General features: G+C 38.8%; 1 protein-coding gene across 19 annotated transcripts in view; it reads left to right on the top strand.

The window, feature by feature from the left end:
• RGS22 (regulator of G protein signaling 22) overlaps positions 1–17,559 on the top strand; it is a 152,817-nt gene that overhangs the window by 41,111 nt on the left and 94,147 nt on the right. For all 19 annotated transcript variants that reach the window (XM_073999206.1, XM_073999209.1, XM_015455078.4 and 16 more), the window contains 3 exons: positions 1,687–2,317; positions 3,782–3,943; positions 13,542–13,716. In XM_073999206.1, coding sequence (XP_073855307.1) covers positions 1,687–2,317; positions 3,782–3,943; positions 13,542–13,716 — 968 coding nt within the window. The remainder of the gene's footprint in view (positions 1–1,686; positions 2,318–3,781; positions 3,944–13,541; positions 13,717–17,559) is intronic.

Here is a 17,559-nt window from a genome sequence, read left to right as displayed (position 1 = left end):
TCAGATTATTTTTCACCTTAAAAAGCATATAAATTTCTACTTTGGGGAGCTTTGTGGCTATACTGACTTTTCATAAAAATAAAAGGAATCTTCCAGAAATGGGAGTTATTAACTGTGATATTGTTAGAGAAAAAAACTTAGGTGTGATGACTCAGGAGAAGAACTTAGGAATTCACTTACAGTTCCTAACTAATCTCTTTTAAGAACTATACGCAGACTCTGGGGAAGTTAAATCTGGATTCCCTAGAATTGAACCTGAGTCTAGGTAAAGAAGAAAATAATCTCCCCAATTGAAAATAGTTGGATTCATAGGCTTCTTGTTGTTTTCCCAAAATATTGAAGTAGATAATTGGAGATAAAAATAGTATACAGGAAGAGAAGGATGGCAGGAGATGGTGAGCTGGAATGCCTGCTTCGCTCTCTGCAACATCCTCCCTTCAGTTCCATGGGATTTAGTGTACGTCCAGCATCCTCTCACAAAGTCTAATTTCTCAATATTGGGGAATTTATTAGCAACAAAAATTGTAATGAAATGTTTCCAGTTCATTGAGATTTGAACTGTGGCAATTGAGAAAATGGTCATTGAGAATGGGGCATGGATGACAACAGTTAGCTGATCTGTGGCAATTCAAGGAGTAGATTTACTATGTGAAGTAAAGCACTAACATCAGACATGTCACTGATTTTTGAAAGAGAAAATAGGAGCTGAATACTATATCTTTAGAAAAAGCATACAAATAATCCTTTTGTAAACCTTCATAAGTATCTCGTGCCATTTTGTAACTTTAATGATAAACTGTAAGTTTGATAGTAATTGAATCTTTTAATGAAATGGTGAATTTTAAAACTTGCTATTATTGTCTCCAGTTCTGGTCTGTTCGTATATGGTCTCAATCTATGGTAGTGAATTTTCTTTTATCATACAGCATGAAATATCAAAGCACATATAATCATTTAGTATACATATTCTAATTCCTTAATAGATTTGGTGCTTATGTATTGACATTTATATATCAGTCTGGAATATTACATTTTAAAAGTACATAATGTATTTTCGAATATCTTCTGTGTGTTAGGGATGTCAGATATTTAGTCCATCTGCCACCATTCTTTTCTTCCAAATCCAGGGAAGACAAGGTTAATTCCCAGTGGCAGTTTTTTTTCTACTGGTTCCAAACGTAACCTCAGAATCCTTCCTTTTTTTCGTTTTTGTTTCTTTTCTGTTCTTTCTTTTTTTTTCTTTTTCTTTTTCTTTTTTTTTTTTTTTGAGACAGAGTCTTGCTCTGTCGCCCAGGCTGGAGTGCAGTGGTGTGCTCCCAGCTCACTGCAACCTCTATCTCCTGGGTTCAAGCGATTCTTGTGCCTCAGCCTCCTGAGTAGCTGGGATTACTACGCCACCATGCCTGGGTAATTTTTGTATTTTTAGTAGAGACGGGGTTTCACCATGTTGGCCAGGTTGGTCTGGAACTCCTTACCTCAAGTGATCCGCCCACCTCAGCCTCTCAAAGTGCTGGGATGACAGGCATGAGCCACCGTGACTGGCCCAGAATCCTTCTTAAGACACTGGTCCATGCAGTCACTACCTATGATAAACCCTTTTGACGTTCTGGCTCTATAGCATCTATTTAATAATAAGAAAGGTTTGTATTCATATCTAATCTAATAGCCTTTTATGACTTAATACAGAGAATTTTATCTTTGATGATGGAGTTCACCCTAGGACAAAAAAGGACCCATTTAAAACCACCAGATTGATTTCTGAATTTGAAGAAGAAGAAGGAGAAGAAGAAGAAGAGGTGTCTGTATCTCTACAAGACACTCCTTCTCAAGCTCTTCTGAGAGTATACCTTGAAAAGAAACAGGATGTTGGTGAAAGCCTGACAATGCATTTCTCAACATGTGAAGAATTTTTAAGCTCCTATGTATACTTTATTTTGAGAGGAGCAATTCAGCAAATTGTTGGAAAGCCAGTTGGAGAAACCCCAGACTATATAAACTTCAACAATATAACAAAAGTGTCATTTGATGATTGTTTTGAGTCTATTCGTGGCAAGAATTTTTTAAGTGAATTAGTTCAAACTACAAAGGAGAGGTCAGAAGAGATAGAACAAACAAGTTTAAGTTCAAAGAGTGAGAGCGCTGGACCAGAGAGCAGGGCCGACTGGTGTATTTCTCATAGGACTTATGACATTGGCAATAGAAAGGAGTTTGAAAGATTTAAGAAATTTATAAAAGGTACATTGGGAGAGAGATATTGGTGGCTATGGATGGATATTGAGAGGTTAAAAGTTCTTAAGGACCATGGAAGACATCAAAGGTAATTCTATTTTTTTATTTTTCAATAGTTTTAAAAACAAATTATGAATATTAATTTGGGTTATTTAGCACAGGGAGAAAGCCCAAAGTAAATTTTTAAAAATGTAATTTTTTACTCTTGGAGGAATGAATGATAATAAAACTTATTTTATTATAATAGTAATATTGATCACACTAGTTTTCTGATTTCATAGTTTTCAGATACTAATGATAACAGTTATTTGGGTTTGCATAATGTTTCTGCCCATACATTCTAGAACTACTTTCAAATTAATCTATTTTCATTTTTATAACATTAAAAGGATGTATAATTTTTATAGAATAAAATAATTTATCAGTTATATAACCACACTAGCATAAAATAGACACCTACTCTCCCTAGTAGCCTGCTTGGTTAACAAATTCCATAATCCTTGGTTGGATGCCAGGTAGCTGGGTATCTGGATGAGTCTCTCTGCTAGAGAACTTCTTGGAGGTCTGATGGGGCTCAGGTCTTTGTTTGGTCAGCTCTATATGTTTTAGATTACTGTAAGTTGAAGAAAAGAGAACCCTGTTTTAGGAAAGTCTTTAACTTGTCTTTAGTCTCCTGATCTGCTCTGAAGCAGACCAACTATAGTAGATTGCAATTTCCTTTAAGGGTTTGACTGAGTATATACTAGTCACTGGGTTATTCCACTTATTTTAATGACATTCAGATCACAAAGCTCATTGTTGTATATAGCTATAAGAGCAGAGGTCACTAAATGGTTGATTATGAAGCATGACCTGATTGATCATTACCAGTTTTGAAGACATGTCAGGGTAGTTACATGCAAGTAGCCTACATAGGTTTTTCAGGATCAACACTGTAGTTCCCACTGTTGCTGTAACAAATCACCACAGACTTAGTGACTTAAAGCAACAGAGTTTTATTTATTCTCAGACAGTTCTGGAAGTCAGAAGGTTCTAGGGGTAAACAAATTCCTTATTTTTTCCATCTAATGAAGGCCTTGGTTCATGGACTTTTTCTCCATCTTCCAAGCTAGCAGCACAGCATCTTCTCTCTGACCTCTGCTCTATCCTCACATTTTTCTCTGTGATGCTGACCTTCTTGTCTCTCTCTTAGAACGATCCTTGTGATTACAATGGGACCATCTAGATAATACAGGAGATCTCTTTAAAGTCTTTAACTTAAGCACATCTGCAGAGTTTCCTTTGACATGTAAGGTAACTTAGTCACAAGTTCTAGAGATTAGAACGTAGACATCTTTGCAAGGTCATTTATTCAGCTTGTCACAAATACCCTTCCCATTTCCGTAACTGTGAGAAGTATCTTTACCTCCACAAAAATTATGGTACCTCTGACACTCAGTGTTGGTTTTGAGATAGTTCATTACTTGTCTGAAACATTTCAGAAGTGAAAACATTTTGGTAGTTGAATATTCTACCAGTGTGTGTGTATATGTGGAAATGTGTTTTCTTTCAGACATCTTGAGAAGATGAAAAAATGCTATCTAGTGAGCAATGGAGATTACTACCTTTCTGCAGAAATCTTATCAAAATTTAAACTGTTAGATGGATCACAGTGGAATGAAGAGCATTTAAGAAATATTCAGCCTGAAGTTTTAAAACCTTTACTTCTGTATTGGTAAGAAAACATGAATCAGTTACTTACTTTCACTTTTCTTAGGCCAGTTGTGAGTTATACTTTTTTTGTCTTACGGATATATGACTTATGGAAACCTAAAATGACAAGACTATTATATCTTTGGCCTTCTTTAAGTTACTTGTCCTTTAGATAATTTGGATGTTTAGATGACTTTAAATCCATAATAAGGTGAAACAGTATTTAAGTTGCCTTTTAACTTCGGTGATCATATTCTTTTTTTTTCCAGCAGAATTTACATTTTATTTCTTTATTTACTTTTAACTTCTATTTTAAGTACAGGGCTACATGTGCAGGTTTGTTACATAGGTAAACTTGTGTCATTAGGGGTTTGTTGTATGGATTATTTCATCACCCAGGTGTTAAGCCTTATATCCCTTAGTTATTTTTCTCGATCCTCTCCCTCCTTTCTATCCTCCACCCTCTGATAGGCCTCAGTGTGTGTTGTTCCCCTCTGTGTATCCATGTGTTCTCATCATTTAGTTCCTACTTATAAGTGGGGATGTGATGTATTTGGTTATCTGTTCCTGTGTTAGTTAGCTGAGGAGAATGGCCTCCAGTTTCATCCATATCCCTGCAAAGGACGTGAACTTGTTCTTTCTTATGGCTGCATAGTATTCCACGGTATATATGTACCACATTTTCTTTATCCGTCTATCACTGATGGGCATTTAGGATTCCATATCTTCGCTATTGTGAATAGTGCTACAGTGAACATACACGTGCATGTGTCTGTATAACAGCATGATTTATATTCCTTTGGGTATATACCAAGTAATGGGATTGCTGTATCAAATGGTATTTCTATTGTTAGGTCTTTGAGGAATTGCCACACTATCTTCCACAGTGGTTGAATTAATTTACACTCCCACCAACAGTGTATAAGCCTTCCTTTGTCTCCACAACCTCACCAGCCTCTGTTATTTTTTTTTTACTTTTTACTAATAGCCATTCTGACTGGCTTGAGATGGTATCTCAATGTGGTTTTGATTTGCATTTCTCTAATGACCAGTGGTGTTGAACTTCTTTTCATATGATTGTTGGCCACATGTATGACTTCTTTTGAAAGTGTTCATGTCCTTTACCTACTTTTTAATGTTTTTTTTTTCTTGCGAATTTGTTTAAGTTCCTTATAAATGCTGGATATTAGATCTTCGTTTGATGCATAGTTTGCAAAAATTTTCTCCCATTTCATAGGTTGTCTGTTCACTCTGTTGATAGTTTCCTTTGCTGTGCAGAAGCTCTTTAGTTTAGATAAATCCCATTTGTCAATTTTTGCTTTGGTTGCAATTGCTTTTGGCATCTTTGACATGATATCTTTGCCTGTGCCTATTTCCTGAATGGTATTACCTTCGTTGTCTTCCATGGTTTTTATTGTTTTGAGTTTTACATTTAAGTCTTTAATCCATCTAGAGTTAATTTTTGTGTATGGCATAAGGGAGGGGTCCAGTTTCAGTCTTCTGCATGTGGCCAGCCAGTTATCCTAGCTCCATTTATTGAATAGGGAATTCTTTCCCCGTTGCTTGTTTTTGTCAGATTTTTCAAAGATCAGATAGTTGTAGGTGTGTGGTCTTATTTCTGCATTCTCTATTGTTCCATTGGTCTATGTGTCTGTTATTGTACCAGTACCATGCTATTGTGGTTACCATAGACCTGTAGTATAGTTTGAAGTTGGGTAGTGTGATGGCTCCAGCTTTGCTCTTTTTGCTTAGGATTGCCTTGGCTATTTAGGCTCTTTTTGGTTCCATATGAATTTTAAAGTAGTTTTGTCTAGTTCTGTGAAGAATCTCAATGGTAGTCTAATAAGAATAGCATTGAATCTATAAATTGCTTTGGGCAGTATAGCCATTTTAATTATATTGATTCTTCTTATTCATGAGTATGGAATGTTTTTCCATTTGTTTGTGTCACCTCTGATTTCTTTGAGCAATGTTTTGTAGTTCTCCTTGTAGAAAATTTTCACCTCCCTACTTAGTTATATTCCTAGGTATTCCTAGCTATATTGCTATATTCCCAGGTATGCTTTTTGTGGCCGTTGTGAATAGGGGTATGTTCCTGATTTGGCTGTCAGCTTGGAACACATTCTTCTACACCTGACATTTTTGTGATTGGTATTTCATAAAATTGGTGTGTGTGTGTGTGTGTGTGTGTATACATGTAGCTAGAGTTGCTATTATCATCTTAATAAGCTTTTTTTGAGTATTACTATAGGCTAAGTGCTATGCTAAGAATACAAGGGTGAAACATGATCAAATCCTTGTGGTCATAGTATGATGGGAAGAATATACATGTGATATTAGTATAACAAAAGAAAGTGTGATAAATGCACAGGATATAGAGGGGAGGTAATGTTTTACTTGGGAACTTGAGGGACTTGAAGCAAGGGAAATAGAATGGGCATAGTGGAAAAAAATATATACCATTTGAAGATCAATGAATTGTTCCATGTGACTGTAATCGATCTGATTGTGTCACTTATCTGCACTAGACTTTTTATTTTAAGATAACTGTAGACTTACAGTCAAAGAAGGCTGAGCATGATGGCTCGTGCCTGTAATCTCAGCACTTTGGGAGACTGAGGCAGGAGGATTGCTTAAGGCCAGGAACTTGAGACCAGCCTGGGCAACATAGTAAGACCCCACCTCTATTTTATTAAAACCATTTTTTAAAATAAAGAAAAATAAAAAAGAAATAATACAAACAGATACTGTGTATCTTTCATGTATTTTCCCCCAATGGTAACATCTTGCATAACTATAGTACAATATCACAATGAGGACATTGACTTTGATACAATTTCTTTGTTATTTTTCTCTCTGGAAGATCTGTCCAATGCCGAAAGTGGGGGGTTGAAGTCTCCAGCTATTACTGCATTGGAGCCTATCTCTCTTTCTCGTTCTAATAATATTTCCTTTTTATATCAGAGTGCTGCAGTATTTGGTACATATATATTTAAAATTGTTATATCCTCTTACTGAATTGACCCCTTTATCATTATATAGTGATCTTCTTTGTCTCTTCTTATAATTTTTGTCTTGAAATCTGTTTTGTCTGATATAAATATAGCTACTCCTGCTTTTTTTTTTGTTTCCATTAACATGGAACATGTTTTTCCATCCCTTTTTTAGTTTGTATGTGTCTTTGTAGGTGAAGTGTGTTTCTTGTAGGCACCATATCAGTGGGCCTCGTTTTTTCATCCATTCAGCCACTGTGTCTTTTGATTGGAGAGTTTAGCTCATTTACATCAATGTCATTATTGATAAGTAAGGACTTCTGCCATTTTGTTGTTTTCTGGTTGTTTTGTGGTGTTCTATTCTTTCTTTCCTTCCTTTCTGTCTCCCTTTAGTGAATGTGATTTTCTCTGTTGATATGATTTAGTTTCTTGCTTTTTATTTCTTGTGTATCCATTGTATGTTTTTTGGTTTGAGATTACCATGAGGCTGGCAAATACTATCTTATAACCCATTATTTTAACCTGATAAGAACTTAACATTGCATAAACATACAAGCAAAAAGAAAACTAATAAAAATTCTATGCTTTAACTTTGTCCCCCTACTTTTAAATGTTTTGTTGTTTCTGTTTATATCTTATTGTACTGTCTTGAAAAGTTGTTGTAGTTCTTAATTTTGATTGGTTCATTGTTTATTCTTTCTACTTAGGATAAAAGTAGTTTATACATCACTGTTACAGTGTTATAATATTCTGTGTTTTTCTGTTTATTTACTATTACCTGTGTGTTTTATACCTTCAGGTGATCACTTATTGCTCATTAACGTTCTTTTCTTTCTGATTGAAATGCTCTCTTTAGCATTTCTTGTAGGACAGGTCTTGTGTTGATGAAATTCCTCAGCTTTTGTTTGTCTGGGAAAGTCTTTATTTCTCCTTCATATTTGCAGGATATTTTTGTTGGATATACTATGCTAGGGTAAAAGGATTTTCCTTCAGCACTTTAAATATTAGGTTGGTGCAAATGCTATTGAGGTTTTTGCCGTTACTTTTAATATGTCATGCCACTCTCTCCTGACCTATAACGTTTCTGTTGAAAAATCAGCTGCTGGATGTATTAGAACTCCATTGTATATTGTTTATTTTTCTTGCTGCTTTTGGGTTCCTTTCTTTATCTTTGACCTTTGGGAGTTTGAGTATTAAATGCCTTGAGGTAGTCATCTTTGGGTTAAATCTGCTTGGTGTTCTATAACCTTCTTATATTTGGATATTGATATCTTTCTCTAGATTTGAGAAGTTCTCTGTTATTATCCCCTTGAATAAACTTTCTACCCCTCTCTTTTCTACCTCCTCTTTAAGGCCAATAACTCTTAGATTTGCCCTTTTGAGACTGTTAAGGCATGCTTTATTGTTGCTTTTTTTTTTTTTTTGTCTCCTCTGACTATGTATTTTCAAAGAACCTGTCTTCAAGCTCACTGATTATTTCTTCTTAATCAATTATACTGTTAAGACTCTGATGCATTATTCAGAATCCCAATTGCATTTTTCAGCTCCAGAATTGCTGCTTGATTCTGTTTAACAATTTTAATCTCTTTGTTAAATTTATCTGATAGAATCTTGAATTTCTTCTCTGTGTTATCTTGAATTTCTTTGAATTTTCTTAACACAGCTATTTTGAATTCTCTGTCTGAAAGGTCACATATCTCTGTTTTTCCAGAATTGGTCCCTGTTGCCTTATTTCATTCATTTGGTGAGGTTGTTTTTTCCTGGATGATGTTGAGCTAGCAGATGTTCTTCAGTGTCTGGGCATTGAAGAGTTAGTCTATTCTCTTGTTACTAATAAAGACATGCCTGAGACTCAGTAATATGTAAAGGAAAGAGGTTTATTGGACTCACAGATCCACATGACTGGGGAGGCCTCACAATCATGGCAGAAGACAAAGGAAGAGCAAAGAGGTGTCTTACATGGCTGCAGGCAAGAGAGCTTGTGCAGGGGAACTCCTATTTATAAAAATCAGATATCATGAGACTTATTCACTACCACAAGACCAGCATGGAAAGACCCACCCCCACGATTCCATTACCTCCCACTGGGTTCCTCCCATGACACATAGGAATTATTACAATTCAAGGTGAGATTTGGGTGGGGAAACAAAGCCAAATCATGTAATTCTGCCCCTGGCCCATCCCAAATCTAATGTTCCTTTCACATTTCAAAACACAATCATGCCTTCCTAACATTCCCCAAAGTCTTAACTCATTTTGGCATTAACTCAAAAGTCCACAGTCCAAAGTCTCATCTGCGATAAGGCAAGTCCCTTCTGCCTATGAGCCTGTGAAATCAAAAGCAAGTCAGTTACTTCCTAGATACAATGGGAGTACAGGATTGGTGTAAATACACCCATTCTAAATGGGAGAAATTGGCCAAAACGAAAGGGCTACAGGCCCCATGCAAGTCCAAAATCCAGCAGGACAGCCAAATCTTAAAGCTCTGAGATGATCTTCTTTGATTCTATGTCTCATGTTCAGGTCATGCTGATGCAAGAGGTGGGTTCCCATGGTCTTGGGCATCTCTGCCCCTGTGCTCTGCAGTGTACAGCCTCCCTCCTGCTGCCTTCATGGTCTGGCCTTGAGCATCTGCATCTTTTCCAGGCACACGGTGCAAGCTGCTGGTGGATCTGCCATTCTGGGGTCTGGAGGATGGTGGCCTTCTTCTCACAGCTCCGCTAGGCAGTGCCCCAGTGGGAACTCTGTGTGGGGGATCCAACACCACATTTCCCTTCCACACTGCTCTAGCAGAGGTTCTCCATGAGGGCCCCGCCCCTACAGCAAAATTCTGTCTGGACATCCAGCCATTTCCATACATACTCTGAAATCTAGGCAGAGTTTCCCAAACCTCAATTCTTGACCTCTGGGCACCTGCAGGTTCAACACCATTTGGAAGCTGCCAAGGCTTCAGAGGGACTTGCACCCTCTGAAGCCATGGCCCAAGCTGTGCCTTGACTCCTTTTAGCCACGCTGGAGCAGCTGAAACACAGGGCATGAAGTCTCTAGGCTGCACATAGCAGGGGGCCTGGGGTCCCAGCCCACAGAAACATTTTTTTTCCCCTAGGCCTCCAGGCCTATGATGGGAGGGGCTGCCGTGAAGGTATCTGACATGCCCTGGAGACATTTTCCCCATTGTCTTGCCTATTAACATTTGGCTTATCATTACTTATGCAAATTTCTGCAGCCAGCTTGAATTTCTCCCCAGAAAATGGGTTTTCTTTTCTATTGCATCGTCAGGCTGCAAATTTTCCAAACTTCTATGCTGTGCTTCCCCTTGAATGCTTTGCTGCTTAGAAATTTTTCCCCCTGGATACCTTAAATCATCTCTCTCAAGTTCAAAGTTCCACAGGTCTCTGGGGCAGGGGCAAAATGCCACCAGTCTCTTTGCTAAAACGTAGCAAGAGTCACCTTTGCTCCATTTCCCAACAAATTCCTCATCTCCGTCTGAGACCACCTCAACCTGGACTTTATTGTCCGTGTCACTATCACCATTTTGGTCAATGCCAGTCAACAAGTCTCTAGGAAGTTCCAAACTTTGCTACATCTTCCTGTCTTCTTCTGAGCCCTCCAAACTGTTCCAACCTCTGCCTGTTACACAGTTCCAAAGTTGCGTCCACATTTTCAGTATCTTTACAGCAGCACCCCACTCTACTGGTACCAATTTACTGTATTAGTTCATTCTCATGCTGCTAATAAAGACATACCCGAGACCGGGTAATATATAAAGCAAAGAGGTTTAATGGACTCACAGTTCCACATGGCTGGGGAGGCCTCACAATCATGGTAGAAAACAAAGGAAGAGCAAAGGGATATCTTACTTGGCAGCAGGCAAAAGAATTTGTGCAGGGGAACTCCCATTTATAAAACCATCAGATCTTGTGAGACTTACTCACTATCAGGAGAACACACAGGAAAGACCTGCCCCATGATTCAGTTACCTCCCATCAGATCCCTCCAATGATATGTGGGAATTATTATAATTCAAGGTGAGATTTGGGTAGGGACACAGAGCCAAACCGTATCAGGTAGATATTGTAGTCTTCACTACCTGGGCTTGTTTGTACCCATCCTTCTTGGGAAGGCTTTCCAGATATTTGAAAGGACTTGGGTATTGTGATATAAGCTGCATCTGCTTTAGGGGGCACACTAAGCTTAGTAATGCTGTTGTTCTTGCAAACTCATAGAGGTACCTCCTGGATGGTCTCGGACAATATCTGGGAGAATCCTCTGGACCCCAAGTGGAGACTCTTGTTCTCTTCCCTTACTTTCTCCCAAACAGAGTCTCTCTCTCTGTTCTGAGCTACCTAAAGCTGGGAGTGGAGTGTGGCTACCACCACTGTGACTGTGCTGGGTCAGATCTGAAGCTCACATAGCACTGGGTCTTGCCCAAACCCTGCTGTAACCACTCCCTGGCTACTGTGTATGTTTGCTCAAAGCCCTGGGTTCTACAATTAGCAGGTGGCAAAGCCAGCCAGGCTTGTGTCCTTCCCTTCAGGGTGGCAAGTTCTTGCAGGCCCTAGGTGGGTCCAGAGTTGCCATCCAGGAGTCAGGGACTAGAGTCAAGCACCTTAGAAATCTACCTGGTGTACTATTGTACTGTGGCTGAGCTGACACTCAAAGCATAACTTGTAGTGCTTCCCACTGTTCCCTCCCCTTTCCAAAGGTGGAGGAGCCTTGCCCCACAACCACCATCACCATGGGCCATGAGGAGTTCTGCCAGCCATCCCATGTATGATTTATTTGATAAAAGTCTACAGATATGCCCCCTTACTGGTTGACATGCAAATATGTAATTCTGAATATTTCCAAATCTGCAAGTAAAGGTTCCGAAATATAGCGTAGAATGACCACAGAGATCTATACAGAATGCCTTCTGATCCTAAACTAATTATGGACTTTGGATTCTCTTTCACTCCCAATCTGTGTTCATATTGGGAGAGATATCCATCTTCTTCCTATTTTACTTTATTTTTAAAATTTTTGAAATTTTTTTAGAGACAGGGTTTCACTTTGTCAGTCAGACAGGAGTGCAGTGGCATGGTCATGGCTCACTGCAGCCTAGAACTCCTGAGCTCAAGTGATCCTCTCACCTCAGCTTCCCAAGTAGATAGGACTTACAGGAACATGCCACCATGCTCAGCTAATTTAAAATTTTTTTCTGTAGAGACAAGCTTGGCATGTTGCCCAGGCTGGTCTTGAACCCCTGGCCTCAAGCAATCCTCCCACCGTGGCTTCCCCAAGTACTGTGATTACAGGTATGAGCCATCATGCATAGTCATTCTTCCTATTTTAAAGGGAAGTAATTTTCTACCAGGCCTTGAAATATGGAATAAGAATTAGTCTTTGGGCTGTGGCATTAAGGGGAAGACCTGGTCCAAGAAGCAATTACCAGCAGGCTCTTACAGCTGGAGTTAACCCTATATCCAATAAAGTGTTAGCCCACATACTGAATACCATGATATCTATCCAATTAAGAGTGGCCTTAACACTATTTTCTCTAAGTTTCTGGCAGTAATGTTGGTCTTTGATTTATATAAATTATTGTAAAGTTAATTCTTACCTTCAAATTTAAAGCTTGAAAATAAATAATATGCGTTATAACTTACTTTAGTAGCATACTTAAGCATTATAAAAATGTTTATAGGCCAGGCACGGTGGCTCACGCCTGTAATCCCAGCACTTTGGGAGGCCAAGGTGGGCAGATCACGAGGTCTGCAGATGAAGACCATCCTGGCTAACACGGTGAAACCCTGTCTCTACTAAAAATACAAAAATTAGCCAGGCGTGGTGGCAAGTGTCTGTAGTCCCAGCTACTCGGGAGGCTGAGACAGCAGAATCGCTTGAGCCTGGAAGGCAGAGGTTGCAGTGAGCTGAGATCGCACCACTGCGTTCCAGCCTGGGCGACAGAGCAAGACTCGGTCAAAAAAAAAAAAAAAAGTTTATATGTTTTAAATGTTAATTTTATTCTACCATTTTTTTTTATTATAGATAAATGCCAAAGTGCTTAAAAATTATCCCAAGTACATTTCTTATTTATTTTACTAGAAACTGTAAGTTGTTTTAAAAATTCCTTTATGGATAGACAGATTTCTTTCCCTCCCTCCCTCCCTCCCTCCCTTCCTTCCTTTCTTTCTTTCTTTTTTTGGAGTTTCGCTCTTGTTGCCCAGGCTGGAGTGCAATGGCACAATCTTGGCTCACCACAACCTCCGCCTTCTGGGTTCAAGCAATTCTCCTGCCTCACCCTTCCGAGTAGCTGGGGTTATAGGCACCCGCCACCATGCCCAGCGAATTTTTATATTTTTAGTTTTCTTATCAAGCAGCTAATAATTTGAACATAATTTTACTTATGATGTTTTTCCCAATGTATGTTGCCTTTTTATGTGAGTGAATGGAATTGCAGGCAGCTGACATATCATAGAAAAATATTTTTTCAAGGCTAGGCAGTAGAGAAAGAAGTAGAAGTTATTAGAAAAGGAGTATGGCGAGACTGTTAATTGTGAGCACAGCTATTATGTATTTTGTGGGCTTTTCATTTTTGAGGCTTATTGTTTAGTTCAATCTTACATTTATTTTTCCAACAAACAGGGCACCAAGATTCTGTGTTACTCATTCACCCTCAACAAAATACGCTAGTGCTGAACTGAAATTCTGGCACCTCCGTCAAGCAAAACCAAGGAAGGATATTGACCCTTTTCCACAAATGGCAACCCTCTTGCCATTAAGACCCAAATCTTGCATTCCACAGATACCTGAGATCCAGGTAGGGTGTACATTCATGCCTTGATCTCTACTAAGTTTGTAGTAAAATATGTATGCTTGAGTGTTTGTGCACTGATAATTTTCATTATAAGCTTTGTTGTGATTGTTGCTAATGTACAAGCTGCAACATTTAGGAAATAAGAAAACCTACAGTCTGTTCTTTACCAAGCAGCCAAAGTGAGCCTTTAAAAATATATAATCATGGCCGGGCACGGTGGCTCACGCCTGTAATACCAGCACATTGGGAGGTTGAGGCAGGCGGATCACGAGGCCAGGAGATCCAGACCATCCTGGCTAACATGGTGAAACCCCATCTCTACTAAAAATACAAAAAATTAGCCGGGCATGGTGGCAGGTGTCTGCAGTCCCAGCTACTCAGGAGGCTGAGGCAGGAGAATGGCATGAACCCAGGAGGCGGAGCTTGCAGTGAGCTGAGATCACGCCACTGCTCTCCAGCCTGGGCAACAGAGCGAGACTCCGTCTCAAACTAAAAAAAAATATATATATACACACACACACACACACACACACATATATATATACACACATACACACATATATATATGTGTATGTGTGTATATATATGTGTGTGTGTGTATATATGTGTGTGTGTGTATACACACATATATATACACACATATATGTGTGTGTGTGTGTGTATATGTGTGTGTGTGTGTGTGTATATATATATATATATATATATATATATAAAATCATGCCACTCATCTTCTCAAAATTCTCCAGTGGTCTTCTTTTTCACTCTGAATAAAATCCAAAGTCTTTACACAGTTGTATAAGCTCCTGCTAACCCTCTGACTTCATTTCCTACCACTCTAACTTACTTCATTCCAACCACATTGGTGTCCTTGTTCTTCTTTGAAGGCACCACAGAAAAATCTCCAGGGCTTTGTGCTTGCTTAGAGCACTCTTCCTCCAGATATGCACATGGCTTTTCCCCTCACTTCCTTTAGGTGTCTGCTCAAGTGCCACTTAATCAGAGAGGCTATTCTTGAGGCTTATTATTTCTATATAAGCGCACTTATGTAGAATAGCTCACATACCCTCCATCACTATCTATACCCTTTGCCCTCCTTTATTTTGCTTTACTATATTTATTACAATGTGATTTATCTCTTTATTGTCTTTTACCTCCTACTAGAATGTAAAGAACTTTTCTTTAAGTGCATTTCACCAGTGCCTAGAACAGTGCCTGGCACATAATAGTTGCTGAGTAAGTATAAATTAAATGAATGAGTGAGAAGTAGCAATAGCTGAATTGTAAGTCGTGAGCATTTTTTCAAATGGGGAAAACAGTACAAAACATAAAGGGGAAAACTTTAAAAAGAGAAGAAAAGTTAACTTACTTTGTAGAGAAGAAATAAATAACCCTACATTTTGGCATAGAGATGTAGTAACTGTAGATACTACCTGTGTTTCAGAAGTAAAGAGCCTTATTAGTCATAGTAGCCCTTAAAGGTGTCACATGTTAACTGTTATTGGCCATATAGTCACATACAACCTCTTGGAAAGATTGCTTTATATTCAGGATGTCTTATTTTAAAATGCAGGAAGATATATCATGCAGTTTTTAAAGTTTTACTTCTACAAGTAGTGTTTTAGAGCTGGAGGGACCTTAACCCTGTCTGTGGTTTAACTCTGGAAACATTAGAATCACCTGAAGAACTGTTCAGACATACCAGTGCCTGGGTCTCACCTTCAGAGATTCTGATTTAATTGATCTGGAATGGGTCAGAATTTTACTTTGTAAAATCAGGGGATTGGCTTACAACTGAAGTTCTCAACCCTTCCTGAACATTAGAGCCACATTTTAGAAGCTGCAATTTATTAAGATTCTCAGATGATTCATATGTGAAGCACTACTATCGACTGGTAGTTCTCAAGCTTTAGCAGAAAAGTCAGTTGAAGAACTTGTTAAAATAGAGATTCCTAGGCTTCACTCAGAGATCAAAATCCAGTAGTCCTGGGGTGGAACCCAAGGATTCATTTGCTTTTCTTTTTTTCTTCCTTTTTTTTGGAGATGGAGTTTCGTTTTTGTTGCCCAGGCTGGAGTGCAATGGTATGGTCTTGGCTCACCGCAACCTCCGCCTCCCAGGTTCAAGCAATTCTCCTGCCTCAGCCTCCCAAGCAGCTGGTATTACAGGCATCCCCCACCACGTCCGGCTAATTTTTTTTTGTATTTTTAGTAGATATGGGATTTCACCATGTTGCCAGGCTGGTCTCAAACTCCTGACCCAGGTGATATACCCACCTCGGCCTCCCAAAGTGCTGGAATTACAGGCTTGAGCCACCCCGCCCGGCCTCATTTGCATTTCTAACAAGCTCTCTCCCTGGTGATGCTCTTGCTGCTGCTCTGGGGACCACATTTTAAGTTAATGTCACTTTAGTGCACAAATGTTTCCTCATCTTGGAGCTGTAGTACAGGAAGCACATCATCTGATAACATATGAACATTTGTACAAACAACATTATCAAGCTGAAAAGAAAGGGGGAAGAAAAAATAAGTGACGTGGTTAATGAAAGGAACTCGAATAAGAGAAGAGAACAATGCCAAAGGAGTGGGCAGAGATTAGCTTGTGTGAAAAAGTGGTATAAACGTGACTTCTCATCTGTTGTCTTCGTTTGACTTCCTGAAAATTATTACCGTATGCTGTCATTGATGTTTTCTAGTTGAACAACTTATTCTGATCTCACTCTCTCTCTCCTTGGCAGAAAATACTCTAAGGAATAGACCTCAATTCCATTTTATTTTTCCATTACAGAAACTAAGGTATAACTTACATACAGCAAAATTCAACCTTTTTAGTGTATAGTTCTGTAAATTTGGACAAAAGTATACATTGTGTACCCACCATCACACTCATGCTGTAGAGCAGTTCCTTTATACCGCCCTACGCTACAATCCACTGTGACCCTTTCTTAGTTTTTTTTTGTTTTGTTTTTGTTTCCCCACCCATCCCCATCAGTTACTTTCTGGCTACTTCTAGCTTTCACCAAAGCCAGCAAGCTCAAAAAGTCTAATATAGGCCTTTGTCTATATGATATGTTAGTTTTTTTATTTTAAGAAGCCTTAAAAAATTATTGTGGTAGAAAACATAATATGGCCGGGCGCGGTGGCTCAAGCCTGTAATCCCAGCACTTTGGGAGGCCGAGACGGGCGGATCACGAGGTCAGGAGATCGAGACCATCCTGGCTAACACGGTGAAACCCCGTCTCTACTAAAAAATACAAAAAAACTAGCTGGGCGAGGTGGCAGGCGCCTGTAGTCCCAGCTACTCAGGAGGCTGAGGCAGGAGAATGGCATAAACCCGGGAGGCGGAGCTTGCAGTGAGCTGAGATCCGGCCACTGCACCCCAGCCTGGGCGACAGAGCAAGACTCCATCTCAAAAAAAAAAAAAAGAAAACGTAATATAAAATTTGTCATCTTAATCATTTTTTATATGTATGGGTTCAGTAGTGTTAGTTATATTCACAATGTTGTGAAACAGATCTCTAGAAGCCTTATTTATTAAGAAGCCTTAAAAAATTATTGTGGTAAAAAACATAACATAAAATTTGTCATCTTAACCATTTTTTATATGTATGGGTTCAGTAGTGTTAGTTATGTTCACAATGTTGTGAAACAGATCTCTAGAACTTTTTCATCCTGTAAATATGACTCTGCCCATTAAAGACCAACTCTCCTTTTTCCCATCCCCACAGACCCTGGTAACCACCACTCTACTTTCTGTTTCTATAAATTTGGCTACTTTTGTATTATCTACTTTAAATAATAAGCTCAGCCTCCTGTGGTAACTCTCATTTACAGAGTGTTGTTTAATGTCAT

The sequence above is a fragment of the Macaca fascicularis genome, chromosome 8, assembly GCF_037993035.2.
Source record: "Macaca fascicularis isolate 582-1 chromosome 8, T2T-MFA8v1.1".
In the NCBI taxonomy this organism is placed as follows: Eukaryota; Metazoa; Chordata; class Mammalia; order Primates; family Cercopithecidae; genus Macaca; species Macaca fascicularis.
The sequence above is the reverse complement of the archived record's forward strand: the minus strand, read 5'-3'. Positions and strand labels throughout refer to the sequence as shown.